This window comes from Balaenoptera physalus (assembly GCF_965194825.1).
Source record: "Balaenoptera physalus genome assembly, chromosome: 20".
Classification (NCBI taxonomy): domain Eukaryota; kingdom Metazoa; phylum Chordata; class Mammalia; order Artiodactyla; family Balaenopteridae; genus Balaenoptera; species Balaenoptera physalus.
In genome coordinates, this window is record NC_138901.1 from 39073988 (window position 1) to 39101359 (window position 27372).

General features: G+C 60.6%; 1 protein-coding gene and 1 long non-coding RNA gene across 10 annotated transcripts in view; one reads left to right on the forward strand and one right to left on the reverse strand.

The window, feature by feature from the left end:
• The window catches only part of LOC309649795, a 12431-nt gene extending 11927 nt beyond the window's left edge, over positions 1-504 (forward strand). The window contains exon 2 of the long non-coding RNA XR_014257302.1: positions 227-504. This is a non-coding gene — a long non-coding RNA (uncharacterized lncRNA). The remainder of the gene's footprint in view (positions 1-226) is intronic.
• On the reverse strand, positions 467-26383 carry TSPOAP1 (TSPO associated protein 1). 9 transcript variants are annotated; one of them, XM_082439878.1, is made up of 32 exons: positions 25201-26383; positions 24282-24389; positions 23869-23997; positions 23105-23284; positions 22363-22548; positions 21040-21117; positions 20872-20955; positions 20526-20615; positions 20232-20354; positions 19872-19976; positions 18399-18449; positions 18066-18086; positions 17069-17273; positions 16298-16470; positions 14690-14805; positions 14290-14399; positions 10837-11667; positions 10516-10667; positions 9807-10184; positions 9482-9721; positions 8939-9118; positions 7509-8354; positions 6760-6859; positions 6519-6673; positions 5736-5904; positions 5290-5334; positions 4828-4860; positions 4531-4634; positions 4373-4444; positions 4049-4159; positions 3343-3404; positions 1497-1633 (listed from the first exon to the last, which is right to left on the reverse strand). In XM_082439878.1, exons 1-31 carry the CDS (start codon positions 25528-25530, stop codon positions 3375-3377), a joined length of 5535 nt encoding a protein of 1844 aa, XP_082296004.1. In that variant the 5' UTR covers positions 25531-26383; the 3' UTR covers positions 1497-1633; positions 3343-3374. The 9 variants fall into 9 exon arrangements, with proteins under 9 accessions (XP_082296008.1, XP_082296010.1, XP_082296002.1 ...); XM_082439877.1 differs by having other exon boundaries at positions 5290-5361; XM_082439882.1 differs by lacking the exon at positions 3343-3404 and having other exon boundaries at positions 467-1633; positions 5290-5361; positions 10837-11133.
• Positions 26384-27372: the final 989 nt, after the last annotated feature.

Sequence of the window (27372 nt, forward strand, 5' to 3'; positions counted from 1 at the left end):
GTTTTCTGTCTTTTCTGAAATCCTGCTGTTTCTAGTCTATTGGGTGTCCCCCTTCTTCAAATGGAACTATGTATGTTGTTTATTTGCATGTTTGGCTGGGTTTTTTTACCTCTATTATTCCTATGAATTTGCCCCAGGAGAATCAAGATTGCAGTATGTCATCAGTTCAGTCCACCACCTTGAAACAGGTGCCTTCTCTCTTCCTGTCTCCCCACCCCCTTCCCAGGTCACTTTCCTCCTCCAGGACCCTGACCCAACTCCAAACACCTGGCCCTGCAACCAGGAACTCAGGAAGCTGCCAAACCTTCCTAGGAAGAGAATTCCAGAGCTGCTTGGTCTTCTTGGTGTTCATTAGTTTTACCCCAGTCACCCTCAGACGTTAACCTCTGGGTTCTAAAGTGGAGTCCAAAGCCGACCATGACCCGCCCCTCAGGAGTCCTTCATCCCAGGTAGAGCCCAGCATGGGTGTTGTGAAAATAGACTTTATTATAATAAAATGTCTCTTTAAACAAATGCCCCCACCATTCCACACCCCTGGAGACCAAGGTGGGGGGGGGGGCATTCAGTCGAACAATCTCCCACCACAGCAAAGGAAACATGCAGAGACACTCACCCAGCCGGAGGGGGAGGAGGAGGGAGGTGGCTAGGGTAAGGGGGGAGAGCCCCCCACCCCAATCTGAACAGGGAATGTATGAAAATAGCTGCATAAATCTGTCCTCTTCCGCAGGCCCCTGACTCCAACAGGGGCCAGAGGAAAACGATGCAAAAGAGAAGTTGAATCTGATGAGCAAAATAAGGCAAACCCAACTCCTGCTTTCTGCCCGCTGGCCCGGGTCTCAGGCCGGGAGCGCGGCTGGCAGGAGGGGAGCGCTATGGGGCGGGGTCAGGCCCGCTTTGGCTTGGCCTTTCTCCTTCCCGGGCCTGTGCAGTGGAAGGGAGATGGAGGAAGCTGGGCTGAGGCACTGAGTATGTACATATATACACGGCTCCACCCCCCTGCCCGCCCCGGGGCTGGGGGGCTCGGCAGAATCCAGTGCAAACTCTCCTACACGGAGGGAAGACTTGATGAGGATGGCCAGCGCCGTGGAGGGAACAGGGTCCCCGGGCCAGGCGTGTGGCGGCCAAGAAGGGACGAGCATCGCATGCTGGACACCAGGCGGAGGTGGGAGAACCAGGAGTCACGAGTCCACACCCAGGCCTGGCTCTGTGACCCAGGTGCTCAGCCCTGTGGCCGACTCGCTTCCGCACGCTGCGGCTCAGGCTGCCCTCCTGTCAGAGGAAGATGCCCATCCAGAGGACTCATCCGCAAGGGCTCATCTAGCTCTGACCTTCACCGAGTATAATTCCCATCCGAGTGCCAGCGCGCTGGCTCGGGAGAACGAGAGTCCAGGGCCTTCCCCAAGCAGCCAGGACAGTGCGCCGGGGCCTCGGGCCTGCAGGACGGGCCACAGCGTCACTCCTTCTTCCCAGAGCCCAGTTTCCTGAGGAGCTGCCTCCCCTTGGAGAGGAGACCCCACACCTTCTTGCTCGGGCCCTGTGGCACCCCCCATTCAATCCCGGCGAAGCGGCCAGGGCCAGGAGCACAGGGCCAGCCTGGGGGCGCTGGGGGCCCTTGTGTTGAGCTGGCCCAGTGCTAGAATGGGAGAGAAAAGGGGCAAGGTCAGGGCCTGATCCCCAACCCAACCCGCCTCCGTTCCGCCACAACCTCAGGGGCCTGCAGACCCCAGGTCACGGAACCACAGTCGCGAACCAAAACCCACCGCCTGGCTAGTGCCCCACACAGAGCACAGAGAGGCAAACGGGCGCGATGATGCTGGGGGAGCACTAAGCTGGGAGTCGGAAGGGACAGACATGGAGTCTCATTTCTGCTCTGCTCACTTGGACCTGGGCAAGCCCCTCCCCTTCTCTGGGTTTCTCTGTAGGATGCTGGGCTCAAGAGTCCTTGGACTTGACCCTCGGGTTGGGTGCTCCAAATCCCCCACGTCATCCCCTCCCAACCGAAGGGAGAGCGGGGACAGGGACGCTGGGGGGAGCCATACACTCCAGGAACGATGGTTCCTGCACCAGCGCACAGACGGAAGGAGCAGGTCCGCACAGGCCAGCAGACGCGGTGTCCGAGGGCCTTCAGGGAGTGGAGGAGTGCCCACCCCATGGGGAGGAGATGGAGACTCTTCCTTGAATGGCCCCTGAGAGGGCTGCAGGGAGCCCGGGGCCAGAGGGCACTCACGGTCGGGCGGCGCTCAGCGCCCACCACAGCTCTGGAGGCTGCTGCCCCTCCCTTAGCACGTCTCCCTTGCAGAATCTCCTCCTCGCTCTCTTTGCCACCGTGAATGGCTCCCTCTGCCACAGGCCCACCCAAACTGTGCTGTTAGTGGCCTAAGAACAGCGGCTGGGCAAACAAGAGAGCCACGAGCAAGCCTCCCCGCTACCCGCCAAATTCCCACATCCACTCTGCGACCTCCTGTGTCTGGTACAGCCCCGCCAGCTCCCGCCAGCCTGTGTGTTCTCCATCCCCTGCCCCCCACTTCCACCAGAGCCTGGCAGTCTGCTGGCAGGTGCTGGGTGCCCAGCCTGGGGCCCGCCCTCACCTAAGACCCTGGTGATGTGGCAGGGCCGCCCACAAAGAGCTCTGCTAGCACCCAGAGGTCAAAGAGTCTCTTGCCAACTAGCCAGGGCTGATGGCTGGCTGGGGTGGGGCGGAGGGGGGTAGGCCCTTCCCACCCGCTCCCAGGGCTCCCAGGAGGGAGGGGTTGCTGGGGAAACAAATGGAGGGAGTCTCTGAGCCCCAGAGGTGAATGGTCTGGGGTTATCTACGGACTCCAACTGTTTAAGCCTCCCCTTTTATGCCCCCCAGCAGAGAAAATGGAGAGTTGGACAGAAAATCATGCATCTGATTCCCTAACAGGTCATGATACAGAGGAGACTGTGTGGGGGAGACGGTTATTACTGGTGGCGTTAGTGTCATCCTTCTGTCACCAATAATAATCACCATATTATAACACCATAGTCATATAGCATCATAATATACTGATGAGCCATATGAATGTCACGTAATATTCTATAAGCTGCATGTGCTATAGAATATGAGGACTCAGCTAATATGGGACATTATATCCCAGGATGACATGTATTCCTGCGGCAGCTGGCATTGCCCAGAGGAAGGCAAGGGGAGGGCCTGATCCTAGGCCCAAATCTGGCTCACGGCAAGAGCTCCCTCCCCGTTCCCTGGAAGAAGGTGGAAAAGCCAGGTCAGCTCCGGTGTCTGAGACAAAGGAGCGCCGTCTGATTATGGTGACACGAGGAGTAGGGTGACATGGACATAGGGGGTCAGTCCCCACTTACATGTCGCTTTCTCTACATATATCTATCTCCATCTAGCACTGGACTCTTCTCCTCCTCATTCTCTGAAGAACAGGGAACAAACAGAGGAGATGGGTTACGGCCAGACCATACGCTCTCCACCTGGTCACCAGGTCGCCCAGGTCACCAGGCCTTAGGGGCAGGTCCTGCTTTGCATAGCCCCTGCCTTTGGAACGATTGCACATGGAGACCCAGGGCTTTCCCGTTGGCGCCTGGCCTCCTCACCCTCTCCCTGCCCCGTGAACCTGGAGCTTAACTGTACTCCACCCACCCAGGAAGTTGGGCCTTGCTGAGAATCTGGCTTTAAAAGGCACCTGGGAGACAGAGAGATGCAGCAGAGGGGTGGGGAGGGTCCCTGTACCAGGGGCTATGACGGCTAGAGGTGTGGGAGGCTTGAGGGTCCTTTTCCACAGGGCCCCTCACCTGCACTGGCCGGGGGTGTGGGCAGCTGGGATCAAGGTCTCGGCCTCACCCCACTGCACAGAGGGGCACACACTGGGAGGGAGCCACCCCGGCTGGGCTCCCTCTGGCGGCAGCTCACAGCCCCGCCCTGGGCGCAGTGCGCACCTGGACCACTGCCCGGCTGCACTCCTTGCACGACGCCGTCCTGCCCACCCCTGCCCCCCTCCAACCACACCAGCAGCATAGAGACCCAACTGCTGAACCGGGAGCCCAGGTCCTCACTGACCTGCCCCTCGGCCTGGGGTGTCCCGGGCTCCCTGTCTGAGCCGCCTGCCTCAGGCCCAGGGCCCTCCAAGAAGTTGGATGGAACCAGGCCCCGTTGTCCATTCAGTTCCCCCTGGGGAGGAGATGCTGAGACTAAGACCAGGAGAGGCCTCACCCCCCACCCCCTTGACCCTGAAGCCCCAGGGGACGGCCTGGGGTCAACGTCACTATCATGGGAGGCTACCTGGTCCATTCCTCCGGGCTTCGATCAGGAACCCTTGCTCATCCCCCTCCCTGGCTCTGGGAGAGCCCTCTTGGGCACACACCCCCACCCCCATGTTCTCACATAGTAGAAACCATCATCGTCCATGCCCCCGAACACAGTGATGACGTCCCCTGCCCGGAAGGGCAGCTCTGCCTATGGAGAGACCAAGAGGCACGTGTCAGGCCCGGGGAGGCCCTGCCACCACCCAGCTTGGCTGGCCTCTATCTGAGGGTCCTCACCTCCACGTCCGTGTTGGGGGAGCTCTCCCGGGGGTTGTAGTCAAATGCAGCCACCATGGAGCGGGCAGCTTTCGGGCCAGTAGAGGAGACCGGCTGGGGGGTGCCTGGAGGGGGAGGGGGAGAAGACTCAGGACTCTCTCTAGACTCTCCCCCACCCCCCTACTATCCTTGGCACTGGAGGCCTGCTGACCCCTATTCACCACCTCCCCGCTAGTTGTAGCCCCTGGGGAGAGGTCGGAGGGGCTGCCCCGCCCCACCTCTCTCCCCAGTCTCCACTGCACAGGGATGGCCCCTCACCTGCACAGGGCTGGGCAGGGCCTTCCGACTCAGCTGTGGAGAGAATATGACTGTGAGCCCCGCCCCTCACATCCCTCTTCTTTGGGGGCGGGGGAGGGGGTGCTGGCACAGGGCAGGCAGGATGCTCAGCCTCACACAAGGGATGCAGGAGAAGGACGCTCGGAGAGCACATCAGCCCAGCCCTTTGGTTTTCGTAGTGAACTAAGGCCCAGAAAGGGTAAGTGACTCGCTCCAGCTGGCATAGAACTTATAGTCGGGTGCTTTCTGGAACAGAGGTCCCAGCAAACCACTCCGCATCTCCATTAGAATGAAGCTGCCCACTGGAGGGGTGGCTGGGGATGAAGGTCTGGCCCGATTTCCTGAACCTGCTCAAGACCTCCCATGTGTCTCCCCAGGGAGCCACGTAGTGTCCCCACCCTCCCGTCCTCACAGGCCCCCGAGGGAGAAGGGGGTCTCACCCACCTTTCTTGGAGCGGCGGGGCTTGGGAGGAGGCCCAGCTGTGCGAGCTGTGGAGTAGACAAAGGAACCGTTCCCTGGTCCAGGAAGGCAAGCAGATGTTAGAGAGAAACCCAGGCGAGGGAGGGAGATGGACAGACTTCAGTCTTCTCTCAGGGCTGTACCAGGGCTCCTGCACTTGGGCGTCTAAGGGCGTTCCTCTCTCATCCCCCACGTCCCGGATCCAAAATACAGGGCCCGTCCCCTCGGCAGTGAACCCCCATTCCAGGCGGCAAGCTCACTGCCGCGGCCACACTGGCCTCGGTCTCTGAGGGCCCCAGTGGCTCTGCCAGACTCTGGACCAAGCAGGCACCTCGGCCACTCCACACATACAAACTGCTCTGGGCGCGGGTGGTGTTGGAGTTGGCACTGTGGTGGCAGGAAGTGGGTGGGGGACAGGAGCAGGTCATACCTGAACCCTCAACGAGAACATCTGGGGACAAATAGCCCCGCTGGAGCAGCTGCTGTCTCCCTGCAGGACTGTCCGCAGTCACCTCGGACACCATGTTGCAGGGGATGTAACCCGTCCGGCCCCCGCCTTCACCCCGATAGAAGCCATCGGCATCCTTGTCCCCAAACACCTGGACGCGAAGAAGACCCGTTGTGTCAGGAGGCCAGTTCGGCTTGCTCCCTGCACCCGAGGCCCCGAGCTCACAGCACCACACTTGGGACTGCAGAAGAATGCTCTACCTTTTGTGGAACAGGAGAGAGGCGGAAATAGCCAAGAATACGGATCAGAGGGATGACAGAAGATAGCCCTTTCTGTGTGGTCGTCACCCACTATCTGCACATCCATCCCCCCAGTCCGGCCCAGACTAGATCTCCCTGACCTCAGAGCAATAGTTGAAAGCCTTCAATAAATACTTGGAGGCACAATAAAAGTTACAATGCTAACAGCAGCAGTTGTCACATTGTGATATGTGCCAGGCAGTTTCAGGGCTCTATGGGTACTGAATCATTTCATCCTCAAACAACCCTGTGAGGTAGACACTTAACATTATCCCCATTTTACCAATGAGGCCCAGAGGAGTTAGCTAATCTACTCAAGGTTTCACAGCTAGATGTGGCAGAATCAGGACCCAACCCCACATCACCTGGCTCTAGAACCATCACCTGGTTCTCACCCACGCGCGGCTACCATACCCCCAGCGCAGGAAAGGAGGGAGGAAGGAGGATCAGACAGTGAGTCAGTCACCTTCAGGATCTGGCCCTCCTGGAAGGGGAGCTCCTCTTCCCCGGCATCAGGGTTGGGAGACATCGACACGGGGTCATAGTCAAACAGAGCCACAAAGACCCTGACAGGTAGGTCCTGGTAAGCCAGTGCTTCTTCTGGAGGGCTCCTCGGAGGGGCTGTTGGGGAGAGCAGTGGCAATAAGCTCTGGCCAAGGGGGCAGGAAAGCCCCCTCAGCCTGGCCCAGCCCCCCACAGGTGCTCACCCAGCTCCGCGGAGCCTGGCCTGGGGGCCCGGCCCCCTCTCCGCTGGGGGCCCCTCCGCCCAGAGCCGTCCTGCCCTCTGGGCTCCCCAGTCTCTGTTGCCTGCAAAGAGAGGGCAACAGACGGCAGAAGTGACACACCGCCCCTCTGGCGGGCACCTCAGCAGGGGCAGGACCCCGCAAGCGCTCCCCCAGCTCTGCCCCATCAGCGAAAGCGGCACAGCAGAGCAGGGACACACGTTCCTCTCCTGGAGCCGTGGCCCAACCTCACTGGAGGCATCAGACACCCCCACGTGGGGAGGAAGGGCAGGAGGGGAGGCCCAGCTCCGGCCACCTTAGTAGAGGAGTGCAGTAGAGGGACTAAGGTTAGATCTGAGAGTTGGCCGAGGAGCGTGGGAGAGGAGTGCCTCTTCTTGGTGGCAGGGCTGGGTGAGGCCGGACATCACGGTCAGTGTCCTGAAGATGTAACTAGCTAAGCAGAGGAAGGGGCCCCCCGGCCCAGAGGCAGGGGGCTGGCTGGCGGCAATTGGCGACTTATGGCCACAGAATATTGTGCGTCCCAGTTCCGACTGGCAGAAGCAGCAAAGCAGTGGAATGTGGGTGGGAAGAGGCAGGTGAGGGAGCCCGGAGGCCCAGCCCCACCTCTGCTGATGGAGACGGCAGCGTGGAATGGGAGCGGCCGGTGGGCAGCAAGCAGGGCCACCAGGCGGCAGCAGGCAGGGGGCGGCCCAGGGTGGGGAGAGGGCACGGACCCGGGAGGGTGGCTCCTTGGCTCTGCCAGTTGCACTGCGGCCTCTCCGCTCTGGCTCCCCTTTCTCCCAGGCCGGGAGGCGTGGGTAGGGGTTGGGGCCTGAATTGGCCTTTGGAGGCCCCTTGGGCCTTCCCGTGGGTGCTGCGCCCCACGCCTCCCCATCTCCGAGGTAGCAGGAGCTGGTGACGCTGATGCCCCCGCCGCCCGTCTCTTGCTCATCCTCAGAATCATATTCGATGCTGATTTCCAAGCACTTGGGGGAGAGACAGCTGGCCAGGCCTGATTCTGGGGCTGGGCCACGGGGGCACCTCCTCGAAGGGGCCGGCCGCCCTCTCCCACCAGCCTCTGGTCCAGCCCTGGTGCCCTCGCCCACGGGGGTGCCGCCCCTCTCCCGGGCGGGGCCTGGTCGTCCAGAGGCCTGGGACCCGCCGTTGCTGAGAAGTCGGCTGCAGTGTTCACGGGGATCTGGGGACCGCCTGCGGTTGGGGGGCTTCTCGGGGGAGCCACTTCCTTTTCTCCAGCTGCTTCCGCCAACTAGTCCAGGCATGTCCTCCAGGCGGTCCCCAGCCCTGGAGGGCTCGGGAGACAAAGGACAAAGGCCAGGTCCTCGGGGCCGACCGCTGTCACAGCCCAGCCCCAGGAAGGCAGGCTCAGGTGGGTCGGGGTCTCGGGAAGAAGAGCCCGCCCCTGGCCTCTTCCCGTCCTCCTCGTCCTCCTCGTCCTCTCCTTCCTCCTCCTCAGGGATGCTAAAGAGCTTCTTGCTGCAGAACTGCTGGAGAGGCAGCTCCAGGATCTGCTCCAAGATCTCCTCGTCGCTGTCAGTCTCACAGAAGGGGTCGGGCTGGGGCTGGGGGGAGGGGGGGAGGGCGGCAGGGAAGAGAGGTCCGTGGGAAAAGGACAGAGTTGTGACCTTTGCCCTCAAATGAGGGCAGGGGTTTCAGGTAACCCATAGCCCTCTCTCAGCTTCCTCCAAGAGGAAAGACCAGAGAGAGAGGCTGGCCCAAAGCCACACAGCATGTCCAGGGCAGAGCCAGAGGAAGGATTAGGGAGCACACCCAAGAACGGGCTGCCCAGATGCTGGGATCCCGAGGGGCAGAAGTGTCAGGGAACGGGCCGTGCCTGTAACAGCAGGGAGGCCTCCCACCCCCTCCTTGGAAGCTCCCAGCACGAGCTCTCAGATGGCCAGGGCGCTGCGTCTGGTGGGTTTGATGGGGAGAAGTTACAGAAAAGAGCGCCTCATTCTTCCCTTTCTTTCCAGGAGGTCAGAGGCCAAGCCTGAGCCACTTCCTATCTGCTGCTCAGGACAGGGCCCAGGCCACACACCTAGAATGTTGCTGGCACTCGGTGGCATTGGAGCAGCTGCTGACACGTGGGGCAGAGGCCCCCAGAACCCGAGGTCTAGGGCCCACCAGTCCCTCCTCACCCCGTTACCTTGGCCCCATCGTCCCTGAGGCTGTTGCCAGCGACCTGCTTCTGGAAAGAGCAAGTCCTGACACCCAGCTCCTCTTCCTCTTCCTCCTCCTCCTCTTGGATGTCTGACAGATCTGAGTTGCGGCCATGGTCCACAAGGGAGTTCCCCAGACGGACCCCAAGCTCGGCCGTGTCCTCTCTCTGCAAGAGGCCAGACAAAGGAGGAGAACAGGGAGGTGAGGGAGGGCATGCGGGGGGTGGGGGGGTGGGGGGGTGCTTTGGCAGGGTCAGCCTCAGCCAGAATGAACGGGGTCCCTTGGCAGAGGGAGACAGGGTCATGCCCCAAACGGGGGGTGTGCATAGTAGGGGGTGGGGAAGAAGAAGGATGGCAGCCAAAAAGGAAAGAAACCTGGAAGACAAAGTGACAAAGAGCTGGCCAGACATACAGCACAGAGCCAGAGCAGAGCAGAGAACAAGCAGAGAGGACAGCCAGATCTGGGCTGGCAGAGGGCAGGGAGGGGGGCCTCGATTCCTTGAGGTGGCCCAGTGTCCCCAACCCCGTACCTCAGCCCTGGGCCTCAGCCCAGGCCCTGTGTCTCCTCCACGGCAGGCCTCAGCACAGGGCAGCCTCTGGGCCAGTGTTCCCTGGGTGGAGCCAGGGGCCGGGCAGGCCTCTGCCGCGGTCCACTCAGCCTCCTCCTCGGCCAGGGAGGAAGCTGCAGGGCCAGGAACTCGCTCTCCCAAGGCTGGCTCACTGGCCTTGCTGTCCCCTGGGGCACCCAGCACAGCTGGCCCAGCCTCCTCCTGGAACGGCAGGCACTGAGGAAGGGCCCAAGCGCCAGACCCTTCTCCCAGTCTCCACCTGCTCCCCTTCTCCCCAGCAGGGTACCTGAGAGCCAGGCACTGGGGGCTCCTCTGAGGATCCTCTTGGTGTCTCTCCGGGAGAGCTTGCTGGGGAGCCCCCGGGGGGCTCTCGAGTTCCACGGGGGTTGGGGCACCGGAGGGGAGAGCTGGGGTCTCCAGGCCCCGGGGAGGCTGGAGCAAGGGGCGGTCTGGCCTCCGGGCCCAGTTGTGGGGAGGGGCAGGAGACCCTGGCTGGCGAGGAGGCCGCAGCCAGGGCGGGGGCGACGGGAGCCGGGATGGAGTCGGCCGACTCGCCGTGGGGCGACATGGTGCGCACGGCCACCGCGCGGCACGCCTGCAGCAGCTGCAGCTGCGACAACTCCACCAGCACGCTGCCTGCCGTAGGGGAGGCCACCTCCATGATCTGCAGGGTGGAAGGAGCACAGCACAGGAAAGGGAGGCTGAGGTGGCCAGGTGTGAGGATTCCACGACTACCACAGTGACTGGCATCATGCCAGGCACGGCGCCCTTGGCGTGCCACATCTCATCTAAGCCTCCTGGCCACGTGCTTTCAGTGGTGGAATCCCAGTCATCTGCTACCAGAGCCCATGCTCTTAACCAATCTGCTACTTAGTGCCCAAATGCCAGGGCCAGGCAGCCTCTGTGCCAGGTTGGGGAGACTAGGCCTCTGCGCATGGCGAGGAGAGACCCACATCTCGATCCCAGGGTACAGGTGGGCAGTCCCCAGGCCATACCTTCTGCCCATCAGCATAAATGGCATAGCCTGTGACCCGGACGCCGTTGGAGGTGCCAGCAGCATCAATTGTTACCGGGAGCCAGCTGATGATCAAGATTCCAGGGGAGGGCCCTGGCTCAATCTGCACATCCAGGGGGGCATCAGGTGGGCCTAGGGGGAGGGGGCACAAGACCCAATAAGGCAGCACACTCACTGCCAGACGTAACAGACCACTTCACCATTTCTCTAAAAACGCAAGTAGCAACAGCCTCCCCTTCGGCCGCCCTCCGTGGCCTGACCTCCCAGGTGTTAAAGACACCAGGTGCCCAAGCTCACCTACCTGCTGGGAGTGTGGTGAACTGCAGGGTGGCAGCCCGCTGCTCTGGCCTCTCCAAGCCTGGTTCCCAGGACCCTCGAGACGGGAGCTGAGCCTCCACTCGGGCCTGATAGACTGTACCAGGTCGCAGGTGGCAGAAGGTGGCCCAGTAGGTGCTAGGGCAGGCAGAGGGGCACTCTTCCCCATTGAGGTAGATGGCATGGGCCAAGTTGCTATTGCCGGGCGCCCAGGTGATCTCAGCGGACGTGGCTGTCAGTCGATGGACCCGCAGCTGGCTAGGTGCCACCCCGGCCCGGGCCCCTAGCACCAAGCAACAGCGCAGAGGGTCAGAGCCGCCCCAGCTGGTCAGGGCCTGAACAGAGACACGGAGGGGCCCGGTCTGCAAGTCCAGATTCTCAAGCACAGCCGTGGGGGGTGCCCCGGGCCCCAGGGCCTGCCGCAGCTCCCCATTCACACAGACGTGGTAGCCGCACAGCTGCACGCGTTCAGGAGGCGGCTCCCAGGCCAGCACCACGCTGTGGGCCAGCTGCTTGAGGACAGCCAGACAGCGGGGGTAAGGTGCGGCCGGGGGCTCACCCAGGCCCTCGGGCGAGGGGCTCAGACTGAGCTCGTCCCCTGCAGCCTCTTCCTCTGCTCTGGGCTGGCTGCGTCCCCCGCTGCTCTGGCCCCCGCTACTGCTGCCGCCCGCGCCTCCACTCAGGAAACTGAGTTCAGGGCCTGAACTGTGGGACAGATCAGCCAGCTCTGGAGGCAGGGAGGTCAGGAGGTCGTCGTCGGACACACGCTCTACAAAATTGGAAGGGACCAGGCCCCTTCGGCCATCCATGAGCTCGCCTGGTGGAGGGAGGGCAGGGGAGGGGAAGACAGAGAGGAGGTAGAGAAAAAGCAGTCCAATAAATGCATTTGAGCAATGGTTAGTGGGTGATCTTAAGCATCTGATTCAGATCCACATTTACCTGTCACCGCTTTTTAAAAGACAGGAGCAGTCAAGATCTGGATTAGGGAGTTACTGTTAATTCTCATTGGTGTGATAACAGTATTGTAGATACATAGGACAGGCATCTTAAATTTTAATGTGCATATGAATCACCTGGAGATTTGTTAAAATACGGATTCTAACTCAGCTAGGTCTGGATGGGGCTGAGATTTTGCATTTCTAACGAGCTCCCAGGTGATGCTGCAAGGATGTAGAAGAACGTCCTTAGAAGGAGATGCATGTTGAAGTATGTCTGGGTAAAATACCATCTGTCTACAACTTGCTTTTCAATCATCTTTTTAACCTGCATACAGAAAAGGCAATTATGGCAAAATGTTAACAACTGTTGAACCTAGGTGGTGAGTACATAGGTATTCACTGTACTATTTAATTTTTCCGTATGTTTGAAAACTGTCATTTTACACAGGCCTGAGGAGTGAGGGCGGGGGTGCCCCTCAACTTCCCTGGGTGGAAAACAGACATCCTCAAAGGGAGAGGGACGCCCATCTGGTCAGAGTAAGGGAAGGAATCTTTAGACACAAAAGACATACCTGCCAGAGAAAAGAATCCCCTGTGGGTTCTAGAAGGGGTTGAGACCCACAGCAGGCCTGGGTCCAGAAGCATACTGGCAGTCAGTTCAGACAGCGACTGAAGGTAAGTTCTGTTACCCTGTGCCAGTTCCCCTGAACACTTGGCAACAGAGTATCATAAAGCGTTTGTTTTTTGTTTGTGAGACATCAGAAAAACAAGAAATCGGACACACAGTTTGTCGCGCCACAGCTAATTTGGGAAAAGGAGAAAGATTCCTGGGGAACAGATGAGCGGGCGGCTGGTGTGCCTTACTGGGAGGAAGGAGGAGCAAGGGCCAGGGTTTAGGGGGGTGTAGGCAGGCCTGAGCTGCAGGAAGGCGTGTAAGTTTCCCCAACACCCTCTCTCTCTACTTATGCTAGGAGGGAAAAACAAAAAGTAAGGAAACTTGAAGAAGAAACAAAAAGGACTTTCAATAAATTAGATAACATGTGCACTGCAGTGGGTTGAAAGGTGGCCTCCCCAAAATATGTCCACATCCTAAACCCTGGATCCTACGAATATGACCATATTTGGGAAAAGTGTCTTTGCAAATGCAATTAAGTGAAGGAGCTTGAGATGAGATCATCCCGGATTATCTGGGTGGGTCCTAAATCCAATGACAAGTGTCCTTATAAGAGACACATAGGGAGAGACACTGAGAGAAGAAGAGGAGGAAATGTGACCACAGATGCAGAGACTGGAGTGATGTGGCCACAAGCAAGGGACACCTGGACCCACCAGAAACTGAAAGGGACAAGGAACAGACTCTCCCCTAGAGCCTCCAGGGGGAGTGTGGCCCTGCCAACAACTTGATTTTGGACTTCTGGCCTCCAGAATTGTTAGAGAACACATTTCTGTTGTTTTAAGCCACCCAGTTGGTGGAAATTTGTTACGGAAGCCCTAGGAGATTAATATAAGCACTAACACTATGGGGTGTGAGGTTAACGGTAGGAACCATCACACTAAGCAGATCCACAGCCCTGAGAGGCTGGTGCTGGAGCCTGGGCCAGAGTCAGTCTCGTGCTCCTGAAGCTTGAGCCACTGAGAGCAGCCCAGGTGGGACCAGACACAGATGAAGCAGTCACTTAGCTGAAGCATGGGGAGGAGGAATAGGGCATCCTACACCCAGTTGTCTACATGCCTTTCAATCTATCCCAAATTGCATAGTTCACATTCTAGTAACCTGTGGTTAGTTAATATTTATGTTTTAGCTGTCCCCCTCCAAAAAAAGGTGTTGCTGTTTTTATTTTTATTTTTTTGTTAAAAAAAGCGTTTTCCCGGGAGCTATTTAATCCTGCTCTCCATTATCCATCCTTATAGAGAATTTAGCTGTTTACCATCATCCCCAGCACCTACTCAAACAGCAGGCGTGGGGCCCAAGGAGGAGTTGCCCAGTCTCAGTAATGGGGCATCTGCCGCGGTTGCCCCATCCCACGGGCACTGTAGAACTGCCTTGAAGCTCACGCCCTGCCTGGGCCCTGACACCTGCTAACCACTCGTTAACACCCTTTCCTGGGCTCTGGACCCTGATTCCTCCTCCCCACACTGATTGGGGTCCAGCATCAGATCTATGCCACATGGCTGACCTCGAGGTCACTAGTGCTAAACGCTGCCATGCCCTGTCTGCCAGCACAAGAGTGAACTTAGCCGAAATTCCCTGTGACATTCTGTCTGCCACCTGGACCGTCGTAGGCCCTGTCTTGCTCTGGGCAGGTCTGGAGTCAGACCAGCTGCTCCCACAGCCCTTCCTCTCCCTTTCCCTTTCCCCGCGGGCTGCCGGGTCTCTGGATGCCTTTCAGCTGAGTCTGAGAAGTTACAGTGGGCTTAGAGGATACAGATGGGTGGAGGTCTTCGGGAAGAGGAGCTTAAAAGCAGGCGAATGGACAGAATGATCCCCACTACCTTCCTACCTTCAAAGAAGCCATCCTCGTCCATGTTGCCATAGATGTAGATGTACTCGCCAGCGGTAAGTGGAAGCTCTGCCTCTGGGTTCTCATTGGGGCCCTCGAAGGGGTTGTAGCTGTTGGGGGAGGTGCAGAGGAGGAGAAAGAGAAGGACAGCGACTGACGTTCCTCTCCGTGTCCTGTGTCCTCTCCCCCAGTGCACTCGGCCTCTACGGAGACTTGGTTGTCCCCCTTTAACCACGTGGAGCACCCACTGCGCCCACCGCAGCCCAACGAGGCTAAGAGGACATGTCCCGCTGGGGTCCCTGCCCCACCCCCACCGTCTCCAGAGGCCGCGCTCTTCACCGGCCCCTCCTCCCTCACAGCCCAAGTGCTGGGGAAATGGGGAGCAGGGGTGAGGGCCCACCTGTAGCGAGCGAGGAAGACTTGGATCCTGGATCCCCCCCGGCTGCCCTCCGGTGCTGCTGGGGGCAGGGAGACGCTGTCTGCCTCCAGCTCCTCCACCTCGCTGGCTGTGTCCACCTGCGGACACGCAGAAAGGGCCAGTCCCCTCCAGGACCCAGGGGCCAAAGGCAAAGCAGGCAGAGGAGGACCCACCGTTTTGAGAAGAGAAACTGAGCAGATGCTGGGCAAGGCCGGCAGCGACGGGCCCCGATGTTTTCTAACTCAGCACCTGAGCCGGCAGGGCCTGGCGGAGCCCAGATGCCCTGGCTCAAGGGACGGGGGCGGGGGTGGTAAACTGGATCCCTCCCTGAGCCCCGGCCTCTTTTCTGCACCAGCCCAGTAAATAAGACCACTTTCCCCATCGGAAAGAGGGCCAGCCACACCGGTGGGGTAGGGGCGGGGGAGGGTGTCCCACGACAGTCTGTCTCTTTAAGGTAAAAACGCCGCCAAGGGCTTCCCTGGTGGTGCAGTGGTTAAGAATCTGCCTGGCAATGCAGGGGACATGGGTTCGAGCCCTGGTCTGGGAAGATCCCACATGCCGCGGAGCAGCTGGGCCCGTGAGCCACAATTACTGAGCCTGCGCGTCTGGAGCCTGTGCTCCGCAACAAGAGAGGCCGCGATAGTGAGAGGCCCGCGCACCGCGATGAAGAGTGGCCCCCGCTTGCCGCAACTAGAGGAAGCCCTCGCACAGAAACGAAGACCCAATACAGCCATAAATAAATAAGTAAATAAATTTTTTTTAAAAAAACGCCGCCAAGCACTCCGATGGTGAAGAGCTGGAGGCCAGGAGGCAGACGGGGCTGAGAAGTCCGTGACGAGGGTACTGGGAGCGGAAACTGGGGCATCCAAAGCCAGCACCACCGCTCCATCCCACAAGGGGGCAGTAGAGGCCGTGGCCGGGTTCTACCCCTTGAAACAACCCGGGACGGCAGGGCTGCTCCTGACCACCCTCCCACCCCACGCACTTTCTGGGGTTTGGGAGGTAGAGAGAGGAATGAGGTGATCGGAGGGGTTGTGAGTGATACCAAAGAATTTGGTAGTAATAACAGCTGCCACACGTTAAGCGTCTACGGTGTGCCCGGCACTGAGACAGGTACCACCCTTGTATTTTTTCACGTAATCCTCACAGCAGCCTCACGAGGCAGGGTTATTAGTTCCAAATGCAGACAAGGAAACCGAAGCCCAAGAAAGAGGCAGCGACTTGCCTAGGACAAAGCTGGGACCTGAATCCCGGAACCTGTGCTCCTCCTCACACGACCGCCTGCTTCAGCCACAGACACTCAGGACCAGCCTCATTAGGTGGATCCTGGCGCCAAAGTGTCTGCCTCCATCCAGCCCAGGACTCCAGGGCCTCTCTGGGCCCCAGAGGGGTGGGGCTGGGCGGCCCCAAGGCAGGGCTTGCAGGAGGGTGGGATGGGCCCCACCTGAGCTCCCCGCCCACCGGGAGGAATCCACGGGCCCCTCTCTCCCGCAGCCTGGCTCCACTTGGGACCCCACACGGGCCAGCGGCCACCCAACTCCTGGGTCACCTCCCCACCCCCCTCCCCCCAGGCCCCGCCCCAGCACTGACCTCGGGCGTAGGGCATGACTTGGGGCTGTTGTGGATGGACTCGGAACGAGAGGAGTTGGAGAGAGACTCTGCCTTCCTGGACGTCCTTCGAGGGCCCCCAGCAAGGGTGGCAGGGGCAGGCTCGGAAGACTTTGGGGTGCAGCGCCCTGGGGAGCCTGGCGGGAGGTCAAGGTCTAAAGAAAAGATGACATGTAGCCTTGGGGTCTGTGGCCTGAGGAGCGACCAGGGACCAAGGGTCCTCTTGGATCTAGGGGTCAGGCCCTCCACGGCCAAGTTTCCTTACAAGAAGGGAAATACTGGGTGGGGGGAGCTTACTAAGTGGAGGTGGAGGTGATTTACATATATTATTTCATAGGCTCCTCAGAGCTGCTTGATGAGGTGCATTGGGTGTTCCTGTCTTACAGCTTAGAACACACGGCCCACAGAGCGTTAGCAGCATCGTGAACTGTTAAGTGAGTGGAGCTGGGACCACGAGATCTGACTGAAGCCCAGCTGGCTCTTCACCAGCCCATACTGCCTGCTACTGACTCCTAGTGCCCACCTCCCAGCCATGGCCACAGAGATCTTGTTGAAGGGGGAGGAGCAGCAGGTCGAGATGCTCCTGCGGGCTTGTTTTTTTTCCCCATTGGAGCCTGGTTCAGGCCAGACCTGGCTCTAACTTGCTGTGTGATTTTGGGTGCGTTGCTAGCCTTCTCTGACCCTGAGTTCTGCTCTATACAAAAAAGCCCAGACCTGGGGATTCCAGGCTAATGTCACTGGGGTCTAGCTCACCTTTGGGGCCAGACCCCCGGCAGGGCTGGGGGGTAGAGCAGCAGCATGGGGGTGGCAGGCGGTCCCCAAGGGTACTGTAGCCCAGGGCGGAGGTGAGCAGATCCAAGGGGCCCGGGTGCAGGCGGAAGGCCTGGAGCTCCTGCGCCAGGAGGCTGAAGCGCTCAGTCTGGCTGCGGCACTGCTCCTCCAGCTCTCGAACCCGGACCTGGGCCAAGACGCACGATAAGCCACAAGACCCACCAAAGCTGCCAGATCCAAACTGTGCCATCTCCACACAGCCCCGCACTAGGCTTCAGATCACATCTGCCCAGCCCCTAGGCCTGGGCACCAACCCTCAGCCTGGCTGCCCCACTGCCCCGAATAGTGTGCTGCTGAGGGTAAAGACCGGGAGCTGTGGGCCAGCTTCACTCCCAGCCCTGCCTCTTGCAGCATGGCCTCGTGCCCCAGGCAGCAGCACTTCCTGCTTGTGGCTGCTTTCTAGGCCAAAAGGGGTCGCCCTACCCCCATCACCACCACAGTATCACTTCAGGAGTTTTCTCAGCTCCGTGGCTTGTCACCCTGCCACAGTCAGTGACCCAAATCCCTGGCCTTAGAGAAGTCCCCAGAGAGATCCCACACGGGAGCCAGGGACATCTTTGTGACAGGAATGAGCCAATTCCCAGGAATTTTTCTCAAGGATCAGGAGAGTCCCCGTCAAGGGGATCATGGGTTAGACTGGTGAGGAACTTCCTCAAGGTCTCAGCGGCTAGGTTTTAGAGGAGGGCAGGGCCTGTTTCTGCCAAGCACAGTGGCAGATCTGGGACAAGGGGGTGGCCCACATATCCTGTGAGAATCCCAGCCCATCTACAGAGTCTCAGGTCTGCTACCAGTCGCACCCCCGTCGTTGGACATGAGGGTTGGAACCACTTAGACCTAAGGGAGGAGACGCAGCTCGGCCAGCCTGGAGAGGTGTTGGGGAGGCCCCCCCGCAGGGAGGTGGGGAATCAGGAGGACGTACCTGCATGGAATCCAGGGTAGACTGTGGCAGGAGGAAAGCACAGAGGAAAGGTTAGAACCCTTGCCCTGTAGGTCATTGCCCAGAGAGGGAGGGAAGGAAAGAGGGACCCAAGCGGACCCCGCCCAGTCAGCCCCCTAGACTGACTAAGCAATTGCTAAAGGGAAGGATATTTCAGGGCCAAAGGGGGAGGGGATCCCCCCAGGCCCCAGAGCACTTAAGGGCCCTTCCTGGGAGCCCACTCCCCACACACCCACACCACCCATTCCAGCGCTCGCTGAACCTCCCCAGCCTCCCCGAAGCGGGCAGAGCTCATGGCCGCCCCCAGGGACCCACCTCCAGCAGCTGCACGGCCCCTTCGTGTTCCCTCTGGGCTTCTGCCTGGGCCTACAGGTGGGAGGAGGCAAAATGCTAGAGGAGAAGGATGAGGAATGGGGGTGGGATAGAGTGTGATGGAAGGGAGGAGGGTAGGGAGGGCGAAGGGAGAGAAGAAAGGGGAGGAGGGGGGAAGAGGGGAGAGGAGGGGGGAGAAAGAGGGAAGGGGGCTGGGAAGGGGCTGAGAGTTCCTCCCTCTGACTCCCACCCTGAATGGAGTCAGAAGGCAACAGGGTCAAGGAGAGGGACCTCCTGCCTCAGGGTTTCCCTCCTGTCTCTCTTGACGCTCTTTCTCAGCCTCTCCTGCCGGCTCATCTTCTACCCCTCTGGAGTGTTAGGGCGCCGCAGGGCACAGTGCTGGGCCTGCTTTTACTCTCTCCCAAAGGGTCCCCTCTAGTCACACGACTAGACACACTGAATGCTCCAAAACCTGTCTCCAAGACCAGCGTCCCCAGGACTCAAGACTCATAAATCCAGCAGTCTATGGACATCTCCACTTGAGTGTTTAACACACAACCCAAACTTCGCCAAAACAGAACTCAGGATTCCCTGCCTCTCAAATCTGAGGCCCTTCATCCCTCACTCCTGGGGAGTGAAAAGCCTCGCCCTCCATTTAGTCAGCAAATGGGTGAAAGAACGGGCATTCAACTGGAATCCCATGGTGAATCCTGTCAGTTCTATGCCCAAAATAATATTTCAAATCTATACACTTCTTTCCAGCTGTGTTGCCTACACCCTAATCCAGACAGCCATCATCTCCCACCTGGACCCCTGCAGCCACCTGACACCTGACTGCCCTGCCTCCGTGCCCACTCCCCCGTCCATCCTCCGCAGGGCTGCCAGTGTGATCCTCTAAAATGATGAATCAGATCATGCCACTCCCCTGCTCAGGACCTTTCAACAGCTTTTAACTCCTCAGAGAGCAAAATATGCAAACTCTTCCCCTGACCTTTGAGGCCTGATGTGATCTGGCTCTTGCCCACTCCGGCTGTTCTGTCCATCCTACTACATTCTAGCCGCACTGGTCTGCACCCCCAAGCTCCTTCCTGCCGCAGGGCATTGGCACTTCTATTCCCCTTCCCTGGAGTGCTCATCAGCTGGCTCCTTCTGGGCCCTGAGGTATTAGAGGCCTTCCTTGCCGAGCTCTCTAAAGAGGCCACTCACCCCATCCCAGCCACTCTGTGTCACATCACGCCGGTCACTTCCCCCGCGGCACTTGGCCATGACTGGGATCATCTCACTCCTGGATCTGTTTACTTGCTGATCCGTCAGGGACCTGATCTTTGCCCCCTCCTGGTCCCTCCAGTGCCCGGCACAGTGCCTCGCACACAATGGGTTCTCAGTAAACACCCACTGGATGAGTGACGATAAAGCTGGGGTCCGGCAACCTACCACCTTTCCCCCACTCCGTCCCCGCCCCAACCCTGCCCACACCTGCTGCAGCCTCCGGACCTCCTCCTGCTTCTCCTGCAGGCTCAGCCGGGCCTGTTCGTGCTCCACCTCCAGCTGCTGCCTCCGCTGGGCCACCTCCCGCATGTGCTGAAACGCAAGAGCCCGCGTCAAGGCCCAAGCCCTGCTCTGCTGTTCCTACAGAAGATCTAAGATGAGGGTGCCTCAGACACCGTGTGTTCCACATACTCTCTGTCGAAAAGGAAACTGAGGCTACAGAAGGGAAGGGCCAGCGGCACCAGGACTCGGCCTACACCCCAGTGCCCCACAGAGTGCCACTGTCCCACTCTCTCCCTGTGCCAGGGACCGATGCCCCCCCCACCCCGCCCCGGACAGTCCCCTCACCTTCAGCACCTGCTCCAGGCTCTCCAGCTTGCTCTGCAGGCCCCGGCTCTTGAGAAGGGCCGAGTCCCTCTCCTGCGTCACTCCCAGGAGCTGGCCCCTCAGCTCCACATTTTCCCATTCCACCTGGAGAGCGGGCAGCGTCAGGGAGCTCAGGGTGTGAGCCTCAACCCCCGGCATCCTCACCAGGGGTAAGAGTACGCTTCATACTCTAGCCCAGTCCGGGGTGGGCGGGTGGAGGAGACAGCCCTTCGCCTGGAGACCAGGGGCCTAGCAGGACCTGGGCAGAGCTGCTACCTGCTCCTTCTCCGTGGCTCTCCCACTGAGCCGACAGTTCTCCTCCACGAGGCGGGCATTCTCACTCTGGGCTTCCCTCAGCTGCAGTTCCTGCGAGACCAGAGGACCTCTGGGGAGGGTCCCAGCGCCCACCTTCCTCCTCTCCCCACACAGAGGACACTGCCCTCCCCCCCACACCCGACCTGGACCCTGCATCAGCCAGGAAAGGGGAGCCCCGCAGGACGGGAGGAAAAGCACTCTCTGGGCAGGAGGGAAGGAAGCAGAGCTGAGCGGAGCCCACCACCTGGCTGGCCTGAGGGAAGGGAAGAGCTGGCCCCCCGGGAGGCCCGCCCGGCTGGGCGCTCACCAGCTCCTCACATCGCCTCTGCTTTTTCCGGGCTTCCTGCTCCAGGCTCTCGCATTTCTTCCGCTTCTTGCTGAGCTCTGATTCCTGTGAGGTCAGAATGGAGCTCCTCATGTGGGAAGGCAGATCCACCCAGAACGGGTCTCCTCCAGCCCTCGACCTGGGACTTACCAGCTGCTGCACCCTCTGCTGTTTCTCTGGCTCCCCTAGGACCACGGGTGGGTTTTCCACATCCTCCTGGGGCGTGGCCTGGAAATGGCCAGGGACAGAGGGCTGGCACCTGAGAAGAGGGCCTCAGGGCAGCCTACCCCCAGCCCCGCCTGTCTCAGGGAGGTTCCCACCCCATCTCACGGTCAGCAAAGAGATCCCTGCCCGGGAAGTAGGGGTGCTGTGTGCCCCCCACCGCATCCCCTCATCTCCAGCTGACGTGGAAGACCAGAGGCTGCACCCCTGTGTCCTCCAGACATAGTGCTTTGAGATCCTGAGACCCATGCGTGCCCTGGGAGATGGGTCCCTTATCCAGGCCAAAGCTTTCCCTTTTTAGCTTCCAGCCCTGCTCTGCACTCAATAACTGTCCTGGGTGTCCTTCAGCGACTGGCAGATAAGTAGGAGGCTGCCTGGGCCCCCAGGGATGTGGTGTCCCCAGAGCTAAGGGTTATGCATCCATAGAATCTGGGCTCGGCCCAGAGCCTGCAGACCTGGCCAGACCCTCCTCCCAGCTTCCACCAAGCCCACCCTATTGCACGTCCCAGTTATCCGTGCAAACTCCGGAGGAGGACAGGTCTTGATGGGCGATGCATCTCCCTCTCTTGGCCAGGCAGAGGGGCAAAATCTGAGCAAGAAGCATCCCACACCCTGAGGCCTTGGTCGCCAAGAGGTCCCTTCTCCCTCCCCTCTTCCCGGAAGGAGGTGGACCTAAGTGCTGCCCAGTACAGAGGATGGAGAGGAGCCAGACCTCTAAGTTCTGGGGGTCCGGAGCGGGGTCCCTAGCCCTCGGACCAGGGGCCACCTCAGCCCGGCGCCCAGTGAGGGCCGCCCGTACCTGGAGCTGGGAGCGGACACACTGCCGCCCCCGAGTAGCCGGGCCGGGCCGGACGGACCAGGCGGGCGCTGAAGGGGGCGTCCCCGCGCTGCGGCGGCTGCGGCGGGAGGCAGCGGCGCGGGCTGGGCCCCGGGTGGCTGCCAGGGCAACCGGGGATTTGCAGCCGGGCCGTACCACTGGCGGCACGGCAGGGGCGGCGGGGCGGGCCGCGGGCCTCAGGCCTGCGGAGGGCAGACCCCGAGCCCCCGGGGGCGGGCGCGGCGCAGGTACGAGCCCCGGGAGGCCGGGCAGAGGACCCTGCTCCCAGCTGGGGACAGTCCCCCAAGCCCTTGCAGTGCGCACGCCACCACCGCGTCGTCGGGGCCCTGAGCGCGGTACAGGGGGAGATCCCCCGAGCCGCTCCCACCCCCATCTCCGCACACCCACACACCTGCCCATGCGCCGGCGCTCACCTCTCCCGGGGCCCCGGGGGCGGGCGCCCCTGCTCTGGCCAGGGCGGCCCGGCCTGGGGGCCGAGGCGGCGGGGGCGGCTCCCTTTGGTTGCGCAGGGCGATCTGCCTCTGCAGCCGCAGCACCTCCCGTTGGGACTCCCGCAGCAGCCGGTCGAAGTCCCGCACGTGGAGCCACTGGGGGCCCTCCTGGAGTCGCGGGACAAGGAGGGGAGTCGGGCCTAACCCCTGCCCGCCCCACGCCATGCCCAGCAGAGCCCGCCCTCCGCCTGACTGGAGGGGCTCCGGCGCGGGGGAAAGTACACATCCCCCCATGCATACGTGCCTGGTCATAGATGCATGCTTACAGAGCCACATGCTTCCGCTAGCCCGTGTGCAAATATTCCCAGGAACTCGTTTACTGGGCACTCACGGCGTACCCGGCACTGTGCTAAATGCCTTGAGAACATCTTTTCACACCAGTGTGAGGTATGTGTGGATTCATACAGTCAGACCCACTGGCATGCAGCCTGAAGGCTGGAGCACAGAAATTCCCGGGTCTGGGACTCATGGCTCCACCCCCTTCGGTTCAGGCTCCTTCTCCCCGCTCCCACCTGGGCCGTTGCCAGGGGAACCTACTCCCCAGCAGCCTCCACCTTCTCGCTTTATTTGCATCTCATTAACATCTCAGTCCACATCCCACACTGCCGAGCAGGTGGCCTTGCGTAGGGCTGAGCTGGAAGGGGTGACCAAGGCCTCCTCGCACCTTGCCAGCCAGGGTGAGCCTGGCCTGCAGCTCCCTGCACTCCCGCTGCAAGGCAGCAATCTGCTTGTCCTTGGCCAGCAGGGCACTGGCTGTCTCACTGAGGTCCCGGGCTCGCTGGCGGGCCAGGGCCTTCCGGCACAACTCCAAGCTGGCCCCTGGACTGGGCATGGGAGCACTCACCTGGCCAGAGGAGGGGTAAGGCCAACGGTCATCTGAGGGCTGGGGCCCTCCTCCCAATCCTCAGCTCCTCTCACAGGAGGGGTTAGGATGAAAACCTAGAAGTGTGGCCTCCTGCTTCTACCCTGGATCTACCCTCAGGAGACCAACAGCCTCCCTTTGACCCAATCCCTGCAATCCTCAAGCGGGAGTGAAAGGGTTAACTGCACATCCTAGTTTAGGCCCGAAGCATGCTGCTAGCTGAGGGCTGCCACTGTGATGGGTTTTCAACCCTGCCCCCACCAGATCTGCACCCAGAGATGAGCTCAGCTGGAGGCTGCAGCCAGCACCAGCACGTGGTAATCCAGAATCTCGCTCCCTGCCTGCTCAGGAACTCCCCGCCCAGCCCTTCCCTCCCTCCTGTAGCTCCAGAAACCCTCAGCCTCCTAGCCTGGCTGGCATTTGCCCTTCCTACACCTCAGCCCCTGGGTTCCTGCTTTCCTAGGCGCTAAGAGTCTGTGACTCTCAAGCCTCACCCCCTCCGGCCCAGCCCTGGCGCCCCTCTTCCCTGTTCGCCCAGCCTCCATCCAGTGGCCTCCCATCCTCACCACCCGCAGGTTAGTCTCCTGCAGCTTCCGGGCTCTCTCCTCCAGGCGCTTGGCAATGACCGCCAGCTCTGCGTTCTTCCGCTTCAGCCTCCGCACCTTCTCCTCCGTCTCGGGGAAGCTGCTCTTCCTCTGACGAGGGGTCAGCCAGAATTGGGGCATGTGGGGAGCACCCCCAGACCCAATGCTAAACAGCCCGGGCCCTGGGCTAGAGTCCTGGGCTCACAGGGGGGTCCTTGGCAACTCTAGGTAGGGGTTCACCCTTTCCGGGTCTTGGGGTCATATCAGCTCCATGGAGCTCCCACCTGGAGCGATGCTCATGGGACGAGAAGGACGCCGAGGCAGAGGCCCGGGGTGTCTGAGTCTGCCTCCCCCCAGCGCCAGCCAGGACCCAGGACTCGCTTTCCAAGCCTCACCAGCATCTGGTTCTCCTCCTTAAGGATGGCACAGCGCTGCTGCAGCTCCCCCACGGCCCTCAGCAGCTCCAGATTGGGCCTGTCCCCAAAGCCCATTTTCAGCTTGCCCTGGCATGGGAAAGGACAGGGCACAGCGACTCAGGAACCCACCCTACCTGTGGAAATCAGAGCCCTCCATAGGGAAGCATTCCCCCTCCACAGTCCAAGGAGACATGGAGACGAGAAGGTTCTCCCACACAGTTCAGGCCTTCGGGGGGAGCACAGGAGGCCCAGGAGAAGGGCTTGTTTAGTCCTGCCTGCCGGCACTAGCATCCCCCAACCCTGGGACCCTGTCTGCTAGTCCTCAATTCTTCCCATCCCTGCCCATCTTCCCCTCTTGGGAAATGCCAGCTCGAGCTCCCATCCCCACTCCTCCAGGCTCCTCAGGACCCCTGATTCCCCAAAGTCCTGGTCCCTCCATCTTCTACAGGAGACTGCTCGTACCGACCCCAAAACTTGTCCTCCCTGGCTCAGCCCAGCACTGAGCCCCCTCCCCTGAATCTGCTTCCTCTGGACTCTGATTCCATCACACACCTCCACACGCCCCCGGTATCCTCCAGCTCCCAAGGACAGAGACTTGCAGAGGAGACAGACAGACATAGACAGACAGACGGTCAGAGAGAGACTCACAGAGGGAGAGGGAAGGGGGAGGGCCAGAGGTAGACAGAGCAGGCAGAGTCAGAAGGACAGACAGATGGCGAAAAACGGAGCCAGTGAGATTCCTGACCAAAGGGAGGACAGACAGTCACAGAGATGAGCCCACAGGCAGAGATGGGCCCGGAGAAGAGAGGTGGGCCATGAAGTTGCGTGTCATGCCCAGGCTGGAGGGCATGGTGAGATCCCCGACCTCGCAGACCCCAACCGTCCACAGCGCCCTTACCTTAGAGAAAGCCTCCACCTCCTTGTCCTCCAGCCTCTGGCAGCTGGGTCCAGAGCTCAATGCTGCCGGCCCGGGGCTGGGCAGCCCAGTTTCTGTTCTTTCAGGCTGGATGCCACCCACAGGCCCGGGGCTTCGGGCTCCCTCGGGCTCGGAGCTCTCCTCAGGCCTCAGTTCTCCAACATGCAGAGCTGCCAGAGTATCGGCCATGCTTGGGGATGCACCTCCAGGTTCGCCCCCCTGACCTGGAGTCCAGCTCTGCCAGGCGGGCAGTGCCCATGGCTCCATGTTTCCAGGGTCCCCCGGCCGTGGGAGGGGTGTCAGTTGCTCCATGGTTCTGCCAAGGGTCCCCAGGACCCGGGCAGGGGGACATCACCCAGCCAGGTGGAGGGGCTGGTGAGGGTCACGCCAGGCCAGACCCTTTCCTCTCTGAGCTCTTGGCTTCACCGCAGCTCCATCCAAGGTTGACTGAGTTCTTCCTCACCCACAAAGGAGGCTGCAGGAGTCGGGGCTGCCAGAGCTGAGCTGGGGGTATGCGAGCTGTGTTTGTTCGTGGCTGTGTGTGCGCGCAAGTGTGTGGAGGAGCAAGGGTGTCCCCGTGGGGGTGGGGAGGCTGTGCGGAGGCCACCGACAGCAGTGCCCGGGTGAGGGTGTGCGTGTGTCTCCAGGTCTGCCTGTGCCGGTCAGCGCTGCTGTGTGTGTGTTTGGAGGATGGGTGCCCCCACTTGTGCGTGCCGGGGGTAGTGGTTCTGTGTGTCACTGTGTGTGCCTGTTTCAGAGTTACCAGTTGTTTCTGTGTGTGTGGCTGTCTGTATTGCAGGGCTGTGGCAGTGTGTGATGCTGTCACCGGTTGTATCTGAGTGTCTCAGTGCTGTGCTGCTGGGTGCATCGCTGATATGGTGTGTCCGTCAGCGTCTGTGAGTCTGACCACCCATCACGATCCCTCAGCCTGGCTAGGGTCCACAGGAGCTGCTGGGGTGATCCCCAAAGGTCTGCCGTGGTCCTTTATCTCCTGCTCCTCTCCCCGCTGCTGCTCGCCAGCTTGCTAGGCGGCTGGGCTGGTCTTAAGGAGGCCTGGGTCGGTGGGCTGCTTGCCTCATAGTCTCTGTTCCTGCTGGCCTCGGCTCTGGGGACTGGAAGGGTCCCCTACAGTCCCGGAGCCCCGAAATGGTGGGCGCCGAGGAGGGCTGAGCCTCAGAATAAGGGGGTGAGCGAGGGAGAGCCAGCCCTCCCCTCCCCCCTCCCCTCCTGCCCACCAATAGGAAGTCGGCTGCTGGTTTCCATGGTGATGGCGCTGGACTGGTGGGCTGGACCGGCAGGCAGTGTCGGACAGAGGGAAGAGCAGGTTCCTTACAGGATCTCGGCCCAGTGCCCCCAACATGTGACCTCCCACCCCTCCCACACACACACCCACATTTTCCAGGGTACAGAGACAGGGGGGCTGCAGACAGTTCTCCCCACATCAGTCCCAGCCCAAGCCAGGTAGAGACAGAGACAGGAGTTGGTATGACAGATAGACAAGGGATCCAGCCATGGAGAATGGCAGGAATAGAAAAGATGGGATTTGAGTTGAAACAAAGAGAGAGACAGGGAAATCAAGGTAATGACAGCAAGAAGATAGGAGCAAAGAGACAGAGGTGGAAATAGGCTGAGGGAATTGCTTTCGCTTCCTCCTGGCAGGTTGCATTTTGGGGGCAACCTGGCCATCTCGGGCCAGCAGGGAAGGCCACGCGGCCTGTTGGGCTGGCTTAGCCCCAGACTGTCAGGAAGCTCATCTTCTGTCTAGTCTTGGGCCTTTTTGCTATGGGAAAATGGCATTTGGGGACAAGGATGTGGAACTCCCAGACCTGTAAGCCAGCCTCTATATGGGGGCAGAGGCCTAGGTGGAGTCCCCAGAGACACGGATGTCGGCAAGGGCCTCAGGCCTCTGAACCTGAGACTCAGTCCACCTGAACCTGAGACTCAAGCCAGTCTTGCCTAAGGTCGGGGGCCCCCGTGTGGTGCCCCTGTGGAATAGCACCAGCCACACTGAGCCACAGAGCCGCGGACAGTGGGCTCCACCCAGGCCAGAGCTGATGGAACCGTTGGGGGGCAGGGGGGCGGGGCATGAGAAAGAGGTGTCCTCCTCACTTCCCTAAATCAGTGTACAGATCAATATGTGCACCACCGCATGAT